Raw genomic sequence first — 15,748 nt, forward strand, 5'->3', positions numbered from 1 at the left:
CACTTAGGTGCCATGCAGGTTGCATTTTAGGGAGGGCCAGGTTCCCAGAACCAGGCTTATCAACATGGAACCTTTTACTGGTATCACCAAACAATCTATGGAGAAGTAGACAGAAGAGACTCACTCTATTGAATCTTAATACTAAATAGTTCAGTACCATAGAGAGCATAGATGATGGAAGGAATAAGTAACTTGCTCTGTCTTAGAAAACGATGTTTCTGTGAAAAGATGCAGATTGCAGTATACTGTTTCTCTCTTTGCTACCACAAGGTGGTGATGTGCCTGTGGGGTTTTTGACACTTGAAATGTATTTGACTCAGGGAAGCTGCTGCTCATATCATTCTCTGGATTCCAATGATCAGTGTTAATATCTCAATAGACAGAACAGTATTTTCTCTTTTTATTTTGTTTTATGTTTCAGACAGAGTACCATTGTGTAAGCAATGCCAAGTATATTGCAGTATGTGGAATATATCTTCATTGCATCACGTGAGATATATCTATAAGAGTTTTCTAGAAATTGTTGACTTGGAGCTCTTCATAAACCACCAATTTTCAGATATAAATGAATGCCCTTAATGATGCTGCTGAAGGCTCTCCCACCTTATGTTTAGAATAGAGTCACAGAGGCCCAGCTGCAGCTGGTATTAATCCAGTTTCCATATTTGAGAAGGTTAACAGCTGTAGCATTTGCAAGTACAGTTTGCACACTGTAATGTTTCCAACTGAGATGAGACACCCTTTTCCTGTTTCATAGCCACATACCCTTCATAAAGGTACATCCCTGCATCTAGACCTCAAATAGTTAATGTTTACTAGAGTTTATAAGTCATCCTGTTTTTATGAGATAGGAAACACAATATAGAGTGTGAGATTCTAGAAAGTATCATTTTTAATTAACTTTCTTTTTATGTTTGGGGTATATTTCCCTCAATGTATATATGAGTGCTATGTGTGACTCCTGTGTGTTGAGTTCGGAAGAAAGCATTGTATCCCATGGAACTTGAGTCAGAATCAGTTGTGTGATAAAATGTGGATTCTGAGTCTGGAACATGTGTCCTCTAGAACAGCAGCCAGTGCTCTTAACTGCTGAACTATCTCGGCAGAACATACAAAAGTTTTGTCTTTAAATAATTGTCATGCCTCATCTAAATCACAAAACTGTCTTTTCTTGGGTGTCTTTTACCTAGGAAAGCATTTTGTCCAGAAAAACATGGGAAATGGATAATTTTCCATTACAGGGTCTATTGACATTCAGGGATGTGGTTGTAGACTTTACTCAAGAGGAATGGGAATGTCTGAAGTCTTCTTGGAGGGCTTTATACATCGATGTGATGCTGGAGAATTACAACAATCTAGCCTTTGTAGGTAAGAATGCTTTTCTTGTTGAATTCCTTATGTATCCTTTGTAATTACCTACTTTGTACATATGTAAACTTTCTAAACTGTAATAAGGGAAATTATAGTAATAAACATAACTTTTCCATGGGCTATCATTTTCCTATGTTAACTGCAAGAGTAACCAATGTGCTAGACTGCATGGTCTCTCCAGCTCTCTTTTCTAGTTTTTCATGACAACTTGAAAGTTTAAAGGAAATTGAATATTCAGAGCAAGGAAAGGCATTGGAGTATATTTAGTAATTAGAATATTTTGATTTCACAATTGAATTGAACTATTCACTTAATTCTGATGTTTACAAAAATGAAAATGTTTTAAAATAGTGAAAGAGATGTTTGTGGTGAGCATATTGTTGTTTTAGTTTATTTTATTTATATAATTTGAGATATGGCTTCTAATATTTAGTCCTGACACATATGATTTTAATCTAATGCTAGGGAGGCTGAAGCAAGAGTATCAGATGAGTTCCAGGTCAGATGGAGTTACATAGTAAGTTCATTTCTGACAGAGGCTACACAGTGTGTCAAAAACATAAACAACCAAAAGACAGAGGAACAGTCCGAATAGGATCCTTCATGGATCTCCGCTCTCTAAGTAGACAATTGCCTAATCATCTATTTGTCTCACCTTCTGCAAGGTATGCAGTTTGGATAGAGAGAAGAAAACTATCAACTGTCCTTGTGGGTGATTGGAGATTGCAGTGGTTCTTCAGAGCATTCATTTAATGATAGTGTACCACAGAAGACCTGTGCTGAATTCACTATTTTTGAGACTTGCTAGTTTACCTGTTTTAGAAAACTTAGGGAGAAATCAGTTATTGAATCTCTTACTCAGGCATCAATACCTATCAGCCCTATTTGTGCTCTTTTTCCAGAGAAACATCGTATATGTAGAAAAAATGAAAAGTTCTTAGATCAAGACTCAAAGCACATTGGCTATCAGTCTGTGAATATCCAAAAGAAGCCTAATAAATGTAATAAACTTGGCAAAATGGTTCATGAATCATCCCAATGTACACTTTATAACACAAATGATACTACAGAAAACTGCAACGAATATGATTGTGGCTACCACAAGGATGCTTCTGTTGAATCATCAAACCATAAAAGTGTGAACAGTGGGAAAGAACCTTGTAAATATAAAGACTGTGAGAAATGTACCATCACTAGTCAAAATCACAGAAAGCACACTGGAAAGAAAGAACACAAAAATACAGAGAATGATGTAACATTTGACTGTACACATAAACTCACATTGAAACAATTCCATAGTAGAGAGGAACAACACCAATGTAGGACATGTGGACAGTGCTTCCTGACCCCGTCGAGCCTCAGTAGACAACAGAGAAATCATTTTGGATCAAAATCCTACAATTGTGAACAATGTGGCAATTGCTTTTCTCAGTTGTATCAGGTTAAAAAACATTTCAAAACCCATACTGGAGAGAAACCTTACAAATATAGTGATTGTGAAAATTCCTTCACCAGTGTCTCATGTCTTAGAAATCATCAAAGAATTCACACAGGAGAAAAACTTTACAAATGCAGAGAATGTGAGAAATCCTTTACATGTAGCTCACATTTTAGAAGACATCAGAGACTTCATACAGGAGAAAAACCTTACAAATGCAGAGAATGTGGAAAATCCTTTACTTGTGGCTCAAGTCTTAGAGAACATCAGAGAATCCATACAGGAGAGAAACCTTACAAATGTATTGAGTGTGAGAAATCATTTAAACATGGTTCAAGTCTTAGAACACATCAAAGAATTCACACAGGAGACAAACCTTACAAATGTAGTGAATGTGAGCAATCTTTTACATGTGGTTCAACATTCAGAAACCATCAGAGACTTCATACAGGAGAAATTCCTTATAAATGTAGTGAATGTCAGAAATCTTTTACATGTGTCTCAACGCTTAGAAATCATCAGAGATTTCATAGAGAAGAAAACCCTTACAAATGTAGTGAATGTGAGAAATCCTTTATATCTGTCTCAAATCTTAGAAGACATTACAGGATTCATACAGGACAAAAGCCTTATAAATGTAATGAATGTTTGAAATCATTTCCATTTGTCTCCACTCTTAAAAAACATCAAAACACTCATACAGGAGAGAAACCTTATAAATGTAAAGAATGTGAGAAATCCTTTACATATAGTTCACATCTTAGAAGACACCAGAGAATTCATACAGGAGAAAAACCTTACAAATGTAGTGAATGTGGCAAAGTCTTTACTCGTCTCTCAGGTCTAAGAGAACATAAGAAAATTCACACAAGAGAGAAAATTTTCAACAGTAAGTAATATAGCATACCTTTTATTCAAAGCTCTGTTCTAGAGACCACTGCAGGCTTCATTGTAGATAATAATTATGAACATGAGAAACCATGAAAGTCTTAGATAATATCAAAAAGTTTATATTGAGTAATATTCTGAACATTGGACAATGTAGGAATATTTTCATTAAAACATCTTACTATTTTAGCCTTAAATATTACACAATGAATAGAAAATGTAGAAGTATAAATAATGGCCTCTTTTTGCAGCAATTTCCTGGAGACTGAAACATTTCAAATGGAGAAGAACCTGAGTAAATGGGTAAAAATAAATAGCTTTAGGAAGTATTAAAAAGTGAAAGAACTCTCTCTGCTTAACTCACATGAAGAAACTTCAACAAGTCATGCTGCTTAGATGAGGCTCTGACAAACTGGCCACCAAGAAAGGATGGTCTTCAAACTGTAGATATGCCTGCAAGTGTGCAGTGTGCTATGGCTGTCCAGTTTTCCTAAGCTGTATCCCATGAAGCTTTGGAGTTACCTTATGGAAACTCTGTGAGTCCCTTTTTTCCACATATTCCTGTAACTAACCTGAATAAAGCTCATTGATTCAACAAGATGGACTTCAGTGGTGTTGATACTTGGTTCTGGGTGAGTAGATGTGTATTGTGTTGCACCTCCATAGGAAGTCTATCATACAACATGTGCTGAACCTATTAATTCTTCCTCCAAACCTGTTTTACACTAGAAAATTGATGTTAGAGAGAAGGGACTTAAATATCTAATGTTACATTCGATTCAGAAAAGCTACCTTTCCCAGAATGCATTTCTCTTATATCAGCCCGCTGTGATGAGCTACCTTTCCGACTCCATTTCCCATAAGTCTTTTTGGGTCTGGGAGTCAACTTGCAAGTTAACTTTTACCAGACTTGCTTTTTTCTTCACTACGGGAGGCTTCTTGAGTCAAAAGATTTTTGTTCTCCCTGAGCTCACATTAATAGGTGTTTTTTTTTGTTGTTGTTGTTGTTGTTTTTTTTTCCATCTGATACTGGCCTGGGATCAGAATTACACCTGCCTTGTGAGTATGCATAGAGGCAGGCATCCCTGATACCGAAATTCCCTTAGGGGCTTGTTCATTTGCCCCTGCCAGTCAGTGAAAAGCAACAAAAGCACTTAAAGCAAAGCTTTCCTACAGCTCCTTCAGAGAGACTTTCCCTGATAGATCTTTATCTAGTCCTGCTTGTTCCCCCACACCACCCCAGATGTAGAGCTTCAGATGCCTCTGGCTGCCACTCTGTTCCTCTGCTAGCTGCTTCTGGTGGTAGGGGATTTTCTCCCTGAATCTGCCTCAGAATCTTGCAGCTCTCCCCAGGTCCTGCACCTTTCAGGGAGAAATTTGTCCCTTCTCCATTTCTGTTTTCAGGGTCTATGTGGTTTGTGTTCATACTGAAATCAAGCTTCTGCTTTTTTATCAAGGGAGGTTTTTGTTTTCCCTAAGCTCACATTAGGACAGGTGTACTTCCCTAATCAGGCCTTTCACCTGACCTAGTCCTCGAGGTGGTTGCATTTATTTGTCTTGTGGCTTGTTGCTGGAGGCACCAGCCCTTCAGGGCTTCACTCCATTTCCTCACCAGGAGTCAGTGGGTGAAACCAAAAGCACTTGAAACAAAGCTTTCCCAGAAAGGTCTTTGCCCTGATTTTAAAAAGAGAGCTTTTCTCCTGGATAGTTCTCCAGCCTGTCTTGGCTCAGATTCTGCCCCAGACAGAGTTCCTGACTGGACAGCACAGCTGCAGCCACAGTCACAGCTGGGCTTCATTGCTTTGTCTGTGCCAGGAGCTTCCTAAAACTGCCCTGCACTTCCCAAGATTCTGTGCTTAGGCTCTAGCTGCAGAAGGATTTCCACTGGCCTGAAGAAACAGAGCTTAGAAGAGAGAGTTTTGGGAACTCAAGCCCTGTCTCCCTCATTGCAGGGAGGATTTTAAAGCTTCCATTGCTTCCTTCTCACCAGCAGCCCCTCCCGTCTCTTCACCTTTCAGGGAAGCTGTCCCTGCCGCAGCTAGCTGTCTGTCTTTCCTTTTTCACTAGGCTATAAACATAGGGACCTTCTCGCTGCTGGGTTTTTTTTTTCCTACCTTAGAGAGACAGAACTTTAGCAGATAAGATTTATTGGTTTTTTTTTTTTTTCCTTAGAGCAAATCCCAGGTGAATTCCTGTGCTCTTCCAGAGGAATCTAATTTTGTCCTTACAGAAAGAAACAGAGAGAAAATGCTAAAAGTTTTTTAGTTCCTGAGAGAGAAAGATTAAGTTTTTTTCTTTTTTTAAGTTTTTTAGAGAGAGATTAAGGTTTTTTTTTTTGGTTTTTTTTTTGGGGGGGTGGGGGGTGTTAGTTTTTGAGAAAGAGAGAGACCACCAAGTTTTCCTGCATTTTGCCTCAGGGAGAGTTAGGTTCTCCTGTTGCTTGGGACCAAAAGCTTCCCACAGGGATCCTGTTTCTGCTTGTTTTTTTCTTCTCCTCTGATCTTTCCCAGCTTGTGCTCCTAGCCCCAAAGTTAGGAAATTAAAGACATAGTTCTGTGTCTAGTTGCTCATCTTTATCCAAAGTTTTTTTCTTTCTATATTCCTAACCCAATATTTCCATTTACTACATTACTCTAAATTTCTTCTGGCACTATGTATCTATTTCCTACTTTCCTTATTTTTCATAGATATAAATTAATAGAGAGACAGAGAGAAATCTTGATAGACAGGATTCTGTGCTTCAGCCTCATATTCGGACATTCTTCCAGTCCATTTTTTCTTTTTCTACTGAGGATAAAACCCCCTGTCCCATTTAACTTCTTTCATTACAAAATCAGACTGATCCAACTGCCTTTACTGGCAGAGTCCAACTCCTCCTTTCACCAAGTACTCTGCGCGTGCGTGCGTGTGTGTGCATGTGTGCATGCGTGTGTGCGTGTGTGCGTGTTCGTGTGTGTGCTTGTGTGTGTGTGTGTGCATGTGTGCATGCGTGTGTGCGTGTGAGCCTGTGTGTGTGTGCGTGTGTGCGTGTGCATGTGTGTGCGCGTGTGCGTGTGTGTGCATGTTCGTGCGTGTGCGTGTGTGTGCTTGTGTGTGTGCATGTGTGTGTGTGTGTGTGTGTGTACTTTTTTGTCTTAGTCTTTGTTCAGTAGTGCCATCTGTGAGGAGCCATCCCTCACCTCCACATTTCCCCTAGAGTACTCTTGAGTAGAAGCAGCAGGAAATATTAGTTAGAAAGATGGGAGAGGAAAAGACAGAAAATACAGGACATCCTCAAGAGGGCCTGGATCCTAATCCCATCAGGCCCCAAATTTCTGCCCTAAGGTATTTAAAGAAATGCCAAGGGGTGGAGCAAAAGACCTCCCCCTAGCACAGCCAAGTGCAGACCATCTCAGACACCTGCACTCAGGCCTGTGGTCCAATAATCCTCTTTATGAAGACCTGCTGGGTAGAGCCACTAGGAAACCTAAAAATAGGCTCCAACACCTGCCATAGTAAATGCACCATGAGTACTGAAGTATAGGCATGAGTCTTCCACAGCACATGTAACATGTGTGGTATGAAGGTTGGATTCTCCCATAGTATATAAACCATGAGTTTAGGGTTAGAGCCATGGGCCTCCTGCAGTAAATATATCATGAATGCTGGGTTATAGCCATGAGTCTCCCACAGTACATATACCATGGAGGCTGGGTTATCAGTTGAAGCCTCTCACATTTCATGAATCATGAGTGCTTGCGTATAACATGGTACATTCTTGATGATTGCTGAGTTATAGGAATGAGCTTTTGACAATACCTGAATACTGTAGAGAGCCATGCATGGCCACGCCTCAAAGATGGCGCTGGGCGTCCGGCTTCTGCCTTCCCGATGGCGGTTGTTCTCTGGGATAAACAACTCCTTATCTGGCTTGGGCGTGGAATCTGGCTTGCTTGTGTATGTCTGACCCTATTGGCATTGTCCACGTGGCACTACGGGGTTGATTGCCCAGTGGCTATAAAGGGCGTGGGCTGGCTTTCCCCAGAGTGAGAAGATGGCTTTCCCCAGGGTCAGAAGATTGTCTCAAGGTTCCTGAATAAACTGCTTGGAGAAGAGCCTGGTGTTGCGTCTTCCTTGCTGGTCGAGGCGGACGTGACAGAATACTGAGTGATGGTATACATGTGTCATCCCCAAAAAGTATATGTTCCATGAGGGTTGCATTATATCCAAGAGCAAACCACAGTGCATGCACCGTGAATTCTAGCCTATAGTCATGAGCCAATCAGAGTACCAGTACATGAATGCTGGTTTAGTGGTTTGAGTCCGACACAGTGCATTCACAATAAATTCTAGGTTACAGACATGGGGCATTTATAATACCTGTAGCATAAATTCTGTGCTATTAGGCTGAGTCTTGCACACTTTTATAATGATTAATTCCCCACAAGCCAATCTGTGAGTGACAATGTTGATTATTTATTGATGCAGAAGAGATCCTAGCCTGTATTAAAAAAACAAAGCTATCTATCTATGGGTGAGTGAACCAGTAACCAGACCTTATACATGGTTTTGCATCTAGTTTCTGCCTGAGTTACAGGTCTAACTTCCTTCAATGATGAACTGTGACCTGGATTTGTAAGCTGAAATAAAACCTTCCCTCACTAGGTTGCTTTTGAGCATTTGTCAGAGCAACAGAATGAAACTGAAACACATACATACATGTTGAATGAAACACAGATGCTGTATTCCAGAAGAGAGAAATCAGAGACATCTCAGTTAGCATGCAGAAAGCCTTGCATTTGATACCCAGTATTGTATAAGTCATGTGAGGTGGTTTATGCCTACAATATTAGCAGTTGGGAAGTGAAAGCAGGATGAAGAATTCGTGGTCAAGTTTAGTTACTTAATGAGTTCAAAGCCAGCATGGATAAATGAGACCAGGTATTCAATAAATAAATGACAGAGATCTATTAGGGTCCTAACTGAGGTACTTCCTTTTAGCATAGAAAAAGAGAAATGGCAAGAAAAACACAATGCTCTTTAAAGAACATTAATTTAAATAGCCACTGTCACCAACTGAGCAAAAAAAAAAAAAAAGATTAGAGGGACATTCCTTCATCTCAGATCTTCTCAGCAGAAGCATTTCTGCTAAAGCAGACAACACTAGTTTTCAGGACCCCAAGAAACTATGCTTAGTTCATTCTGAGCTTTCTTTGATGCCAAGCAAACACACTCCACTTAGGTTATGTAGTGTTTTGAGTACAAATAGCCCAGAGAGATTCATATGTTTGAATGCCTGGCACTATTAAATGGTGTGGCCTTGTTGGAGAAAGTGTATAACTGTGGAGGTGCACTTTGACATCTCACATACTCAAACTAGGCCTAGTACCTTCTGCTTCCTGCAGATCAAGAACTCTCAGATCCTTCTCCAGCACCATATCTTCCTGTACGCCACCAAGCTTCTATCCATGATGATAATGGACTAAATCTCTGAAACTGTAAGCCAGCCAAAATTAAATGTTTTCCTTTATAAAAGTTGCCTTGGGCATGGTGTCTCTTCACAATAATATAAACCAAAACTAAGACAGAATATGTGTGGGGAGATAAGTTAGTGTGTTTATTGAAATTTGCATGGCCATGTCCAGGATCACAAAGTCTCAGATCCATGAAAATGGCAAAGCCTTCCCCATATTCAGGCACAGGGAAATAGCAAATCCTTGGCATGGCCCATATGTTGATGTTGACTGTTTGTACAAAAACTAGTAACCACAGCTTTCTCCTCATAGATGGCTGCAATCTGACTCTGCTCCAAAAAAGACACTCTCTCAACACACAAAAAGATTAACTAACCCTACTTCCCCATTCAGCTCTATAAAATATCCCCACATCCTGAATTTCAGATGTATTAAAAAATTGCTGTTTCCTTAGTTTCCAGGCTGCTACTGGTGTGTCTTCATCAGAAGTAATGGGACAACGCAATCCCAACTTTTCTGTATGTATCTTTCATTTCTTCATTACCTACCACTCTAATTGGCAATCTGTAACCCATGTCAAGAGTACATATTCACTCAGGACTTCATCCACTCCACTCAGGTACAAGTGATGCTTAGAAACCTAGAGCTATGAACTCACAGTGCCCACATAGTGATGTCTACAGACAAAGGAAATTCCTGTGTTTTTTAAAGTGCTGGGAGCTGATGACACAGAATCAATGAAAAGGATCTTGAAGTTTCCCCAGAACACCAGTCATCCATCAGCACCAGTTATCAGGGTTGTGATTCAGAAGGCATAGGCAAAAGGGCCAAGATGGCAGCACACTCAGAAGCCAGAGCCACGCACAGGGTGGTGTAGCTTGGAGATGAGGGAGCCTGTTTGCAAGGCCATTTTTGCAGGCTCTGAAGGTCTGCCCTGAGGAAAAAGGAGATGCACATTCCTGGTGTAAGGTCACAAGCAGGATGTTTATTATGGCTAGGGAACCATCTTTGGGAGGAACATGGTGGAAGCAGGCCAGAACATATGTGGGTGAGGCCTAACAGCAGGTTAACTGGAGCTGAGATTATGTCCACATTGTCAATCAGCTGGTCAGATCATTATAACTTTCCCACAAGTGGAAGTCATGCAAAAACATCATGAACTTGGATTAGCAAGTTATCTGCAACTGAGACAAACCCTGAAAAGGATAGCAACCCTCCAAGTAGTTTGGGAAGCAGATAGTCCACCAAGGTCCATCTGGAGAATGCAGAGCAGAAACCAATCTGAGAAACAGAAAGCCAGATGGTGGCAGAATAATCAATGTTGGCACTAGACATTTGCTCTCTTGTTCAATGGAAGCCTGATATAAGCCTAGGAGGAAGAGGACCTTACCCTGTTTCTGTAAAAGAGGATCTAGTGATGCAGCATGAATGGTAATATATAATCATGTCACCTAGACAGTGGGATTCTATAATTTTAAAACTATGTTGACATGACAGCAACTCTAATACTAGCAATAAAAAGGTATTTCCAAAACAGGTTTCATAGGCATTCAAAAAGAACAATCCTCACCCTCTGACATGTGAGAGAGGATCATATACTCCTTTTGTTTCTTAATTGTATTACACTTGGTTTGTTGAATGTCTACAAATCTGTCTGTCACAGTTTCCATATGAACTGTCTACAATTATTGTGCTCCTTAGGTTAATTAATATTTCTTATAATTTGCTGAGTACTGATAAGCTCATTTCCTTCACACTCTCAGGAATTTCCTAGCTATACACAAACATTTATGTTGTGAAATCCACAGGTTATAGTTATAAAGATCTCACATTGTATCTATTGGCAGGTTTTCACTCCAGAATCAATATTTTGATGTTGGATAATATGAATCTTTATTGTAGCATTTTGGAGGTAGGTGTTTCCTTCAGGGTCAAATTTCACATGAGTCTACACTTTCAGCACTAGGCTAAGTGTTTATTAACTTCAATGTATTTATTGGGGTATTCTAGTGTGGACATTATGAGGTGCAAAGAGGCATGAATTGAATATAACATTAGATATTTAAGTCCCTTCTCTCTAACATCAATTTTCTGGTGTAAAACAGGTTTGGAGGAAGAATTAATAGGTTCAGCACATGTTGTATGATAGACTTCCTATGGAGGTGCAACACAATACACATCTACTCACCCAGAACCAAGAATCAACACCACTGAAGTCCATCTTGTTGAATCAATGAGCTTTATTCAGGTTAGTTACAGGAATATGTGGAAAAAAGGGACTCACAGAGTTTCCATAAGGTAACTCCAAAGCTTCATGGGATACAGCTTAGGAAAACTGGACAGCCATGGCACACTGCACACTTGCAGGCACATCTACAGGTTGAAGACCATCCTTTCTTGGTGGCCAGTTTGTCAGAGCCTCATCTAAGCAGCATGACTTGTTGAAGTTTCTTCATGTGAGTTAAGCAGAGAGAATTCTTTCACCTTTTAATACTTCCTAAAGCTATTTATTTTTACCCATTTACTCAGGTTCTTCTCCATTTGAAATGTTTCAGTCTCCAGGAACTGGCTGCAAAAACAGGCCATTATTTTGGATTCTATATTTTTTATTCATTATGCAGTATTTAAGGGTAAAAAAGTAAACTGTTGTAGTAAAAATTTTCCTAGATTTTCTCATTTTTAGAACTTTTTCTCAATATAAACTTTTTGATATTATCTAAGGCTTTCATGGGTTTCTCATGTTCATAATGATTTTCTACAATGGAGCCTGCAGTGGTCTCTGGGACACAGATTTGAATAAAAGGTATGCTACATTATTTACTGTTGAAAATTTTGTCCCTAGTGTGAATTTTCTCATGTTTTCTTAGACTTGAGAGGCGTGTAAAGACTTTGTCACATTCACTACATTTGTAAGGTTTCTCCCCTGTGTGAATTCTCTGATGTATTCTAAGACTTGAGTCATGTGTAAAAGATTTCTGACATTCCTTGCATTTGTAAGGTTTCTCTCCTGTATGAGTGTTCTGATGTCTTTTAAGAGTTGAGACAAATGGGAATGATTTCTCGCATTCACTGCATTTATAAGGTTTATGTCCTGTATGAATCCTGTAATGTTTTCTAAGATTTGAGCCAGATGTAAAGAATTTCTTACATTCACTACATTTGTATGGATTTTCTTCTGTATGAAATGTCTGATGGTTTCTAAGCGTTGAGACACATGTAAAAGATTTCTGACATTCACTACATTTATAAGGAATTTCTCCTGTATGAAGTCTCTGATGGTTCCTGAATGTTGAGCCATATGTAAAAGATTTCTCACATTCACTACATTTGTAAGGTTTGTCTCCTGTGTGAATTCTTTGATGTGTTCTAAGAGTTGAGCCATGTTTAAACGATTTCTCACACTCAATACATTTGTAAGGTTTCTCTCCTGTATGGATTCTCTGATGTTCTCTAAGACTTGAGCCACAAGTAAAGGATTTTCCACATTCTCTGCATTTGTAAGGTTTTTCTCCTGTATGAAGTCTCTGATGAGTTCTTAGATGTGTCAGTCGGGTAAAACATTTACCACATTCTCTGCATTTGTAAGGTTTTTCTCCTGTATAATTTATCTGATGATTCCTAAGACGAGAAACACTGGTGAAGGAATTTTCACAATCACTATATTTGTAAGGTTTCTCTCCAGTATGGGTTTTGAAATGTTTTTTAACCTGATACAACTGAGAAAAGCAATTGCCACATTGTTTACAATTGTAGGATTTTGATCCAAAATGATTTCTCTGTTGTCTACTGAGGCTCGACTGGGTCAGGAAGCACTGTCCACATGTCCCACATTGGTGTTGTTCCTCTCTACTATGGAATGGTTTCAATGTGAGTTTATGTTTAGAACCAAATGATATATCATATTCTGAATTTCTGTCTTCTTTCTTTCCAGTGTGCTTTCTGTGATTTTGACTAGTGTTGGTACATTTCACACAGTCTTTACATTTACAGGGTTCTTCTCCACTGTTCAGACTTTTATGACTATTTAGATTTGATGATTCAATAGAAGCATCCTTGTGGTAGACCCAACCATACTCATTGCAGTTTTCTGTAGTATCATTTGTGTTATAAAGTGTACATTGGGATGATTCATGAACCATTTTGCCAAGTTTATTACATTTATTAGGCTTCTTTTGGATATTCACAGACTGATAGCCAATGTGCTTTGAGTCTTGATCTAAGAACTTTTCATTTTTTCCACATATGTGATGTTTCTCTGGAAAAAGAGCACAAATAAGGTTGATAGATATTGATGCCTGAGTAAGAGATTCAATAACTGATTTCTCCCTAAGTTTTCTAAAACAGGTAAACTAGCAAGTCTCAAAAATAGTGAATTCAGCACAGGTCTTCTGTGTTACACTATCATTAAATGAATGCTCCAAAGAACCACTGCAATCTCCAGTCATCCACAAGGACAGTTGATAGTTTTCTTCTCCCTATCTAAACTGCATACCTTGCAGAAGGTGAGACAAATAGATGATTAGGCAATTTTGTACTTAGAGAATGGAGATCGGTAGATGTAACCAACTGTCTTTTTAAATAAGAAACACAGAACTGCAAAGAAGAAAGCCAAGAGGTCAGAGCTAAGAGCTAAAACCTTACCCTTCCTCCTGCAGTGGTCCTATCTCTCTGAACCAGAGCTACTTTCTGTGTTAAAGTCTTTATATAGTGTTTCTGTTCTGCCTTCTCATTGGTTGTAAACCCAACCACATGACCGCCTCATCACGGCCTGTCTGTATCGACCTCCAGGTTTTCTATGATTGGTATTGAGATTAAAGGCATGTGTATCCAATACTGGCTGTATCCCTGAACACACAGAGACTTACCTAGCTCTGCCTACCAAGTGCTGGGATTACAAGCGTACGCCACCACTGCCCTGCTTTCCTATGGCTTGCTAATAGCTCTTATCCTGGGCAACTTTATTTATTAACAAAGAAATAACATTTTAATACAAATAAAATATCACCATAGAGATCCATGAAGGATCCTATTCAGATTGTTCCCCTGTCTTCTGATTGTTTATGTTTTTTAGACAGAGTCACACTGTGTAGCCTTGGTCAGAAATGAACTCACTATGTAACTCCATCTGACCTGGAACTTATCTGATCCTCTTGCTTCAGCCTCCCCAGCATTAGGATTAAAATCATATTGTGCCAGGACTAAATATAGAAGCCATATCTCTAATTATATAGATAAAATAAACTAAAACAACAATATGCTCACCACAAACATCTCTTTCACTATTTTAAAACATTTTCATTTTTGTAAACATCAGAAATAGGTGAATAGTTCAATTCAATTGTAAAATCAAAATGTTCCAATTACTAAGTATACTTCAATGTCTTTCCTTGCTCTGAATATTCAATTTCCTTTAAACTTTCAAGTTCTCATTAAAAACTAGAAAAGAGAACTGGAGAGACCATGCAGTCTAGCACATTGGTTACTCTTGCAGTTAACATAGGAAAATGACAGCCCATGGAAAAGTTATGTTTATTACTATAATTTCCCTTATAATAGTTTAGAAAGTTTACATATGTACAAAGTAGGTAATTACAAAGGATACATAAGGAATTCAACAAGAAAAGCATTCTTACCTACAAAGACTAGATTGTTGTAATTCTCCAACATCACATCGATGTATAAAGCCCTCCAAGAAGACTCCAGACATTCCCATTCCTCTTGAGTAAAGTCTACAACCACATCCCTGAATGTCAATAGACCCTGTAATGGAAAATTATCCATTTCCCATGTTTTTCTGGACAAAATGCTTTCCTAGGTAAAAGACACCCAAGAAAAGACAGTTTTGTGATTTAGATGAGGCATGACAATTATTTAAAGACAAAACTTTTGTATGTTCTGCCGAGATAGTTCAGCAGTTAAGAGCACTGGCTGCTGTTCTAGAGGACACATGTTCCAGACTCAGAATCCACATTTTATCACACAACTGATTCTGACTCAAGTTCCATGGGATACAATGCTTTCTTCCGAACTCAACACGCAGGAGTCACACATAGCACTCATATATACATTGAGGGAAATATACCCCAAACATAAAAAGAAAGTTAATTAAAAATACTTTCTAGAATCTCACACTCTATATTGTGTTTCCTATCTCATAAAAACAGGATGACTTATAAACTCTAGTAAACATTAACTATTTGAGGTCTAGATGCAGGGATGTACCTTTATGAAGGGTATGTGGCTATGAAACAGGAAAAGGGTGTCTCATCTCAGTTGGAAACATTACAGTGTGCAAACTGTACTTGCAAATGCTACAGCTGTTAACCTTCTCAAATATGGAAACTGGATTAATACCAGCTGCAGCTGGGCCTCTGTGACTCTATTCTAAACATAAGGTGGGAGAGCCTTCAGCAGCATCATTAAGGGCATTCATTTATATCTGAAAATTGGTGGTTTATGAAGAGCTCCAAGTCAACAATTTCTAGAAAACTCTTATAGATATATCTCACGTGATGCAATGAAGATATATTCCACATACTGCAATATACTTGGCATTGCTTACACAATGGTACTCTGTCTGAAACATAAAACAAAATAA

General features: G+C 38.8%; 2 protein-coding genes across 2 annotated transcripts; one reads left to right on the forward strand and one right to left on the reverse strand.

The window, feature by feature from the left end:
• The first annotated feature begins 2,298 nt into the window (after nucleotides 1-2,298).
• On the forward strand, nucleotides 2,299-4,241 carry LOC131900753 (zinc finger protein 501-like). The gene has a single exon (XM_059252070.1). It carries the CDS (start codon nucleotides 2,390-2,392, stop codon nucleotides 3,704-3,706), a length of 1,317 nt encoding a protein of 438 aa, XP_059108053.1. The 5' UTR covers nucleotides 2,299-2,389; the 3' UTR covers nucleotides 3,707-4,241.
• A 7,295-nt stretch (nucleotides 4,242-11,536) lies between these two features.
• LOC131900671 (zinc finger protein 501-like) lies at nucleotides 11,537-15,148 on the reverse strand. The gene is made up of 2 exons (XM_059251982.1): nucleotides 14,784-15,148; nucleotides 11,537-13,405 (listed from the first exon to the last, which is right to left on the reverse strand). Exons 1-2 carry the CDS (start codon nucleotides 14,929-14,931, stop codon nucleotides 11,964-11,966), a joined length of 1,590 nt encoding a protein of 529 aa, XP_059107965.1. The 5' UTR covers nucleotides 14,932-15,148; the 3' UTR covers nucleotides 11,537-11,963.
• Between the last annotated feature and the right edge of the window lie 600 nt (nucleotides 15,149-15,748).

This window comes from Peromyscus eremicus, unplaced genomic scaffold, assembly GCF_949786415.1.
Source record: "Peromyscus eremicus unplaced genomic scaffold, PerEre_H2_v1 PerEre#2#chr22_unloc_1, whole genome shotgun sequence".
Classification (NCBI taxonomy): domain Eukaryota; kingdom Metazoa; phylum Chordata; class Mammalia; order Rodentia; family Cricetidae; genus Peromyscus; species Peromyscus eremicus.

Coding starts and splice junctions, on each gene's coding strand:
- LOC131900753 (XM_059252070.1), top strand. CDS start 2,390: ATGGTTCATGAATCATCCCAATGTACACTTTATAACACAAATGATACT.
- LOC131900671 (XM_059251982.1), bottom strand. CDS start 14,931: ATGGATAATTTTCCATTACAGGGTCTATTGACATTCAGGGATGTGGTT. Junction 13,406..14,783: donor CAACAATCTAGTCTTTGTAG/GTAAGAATGCTT, acceptor CTCTTTTTCCAG/AGAAACATCACATATGTGGA.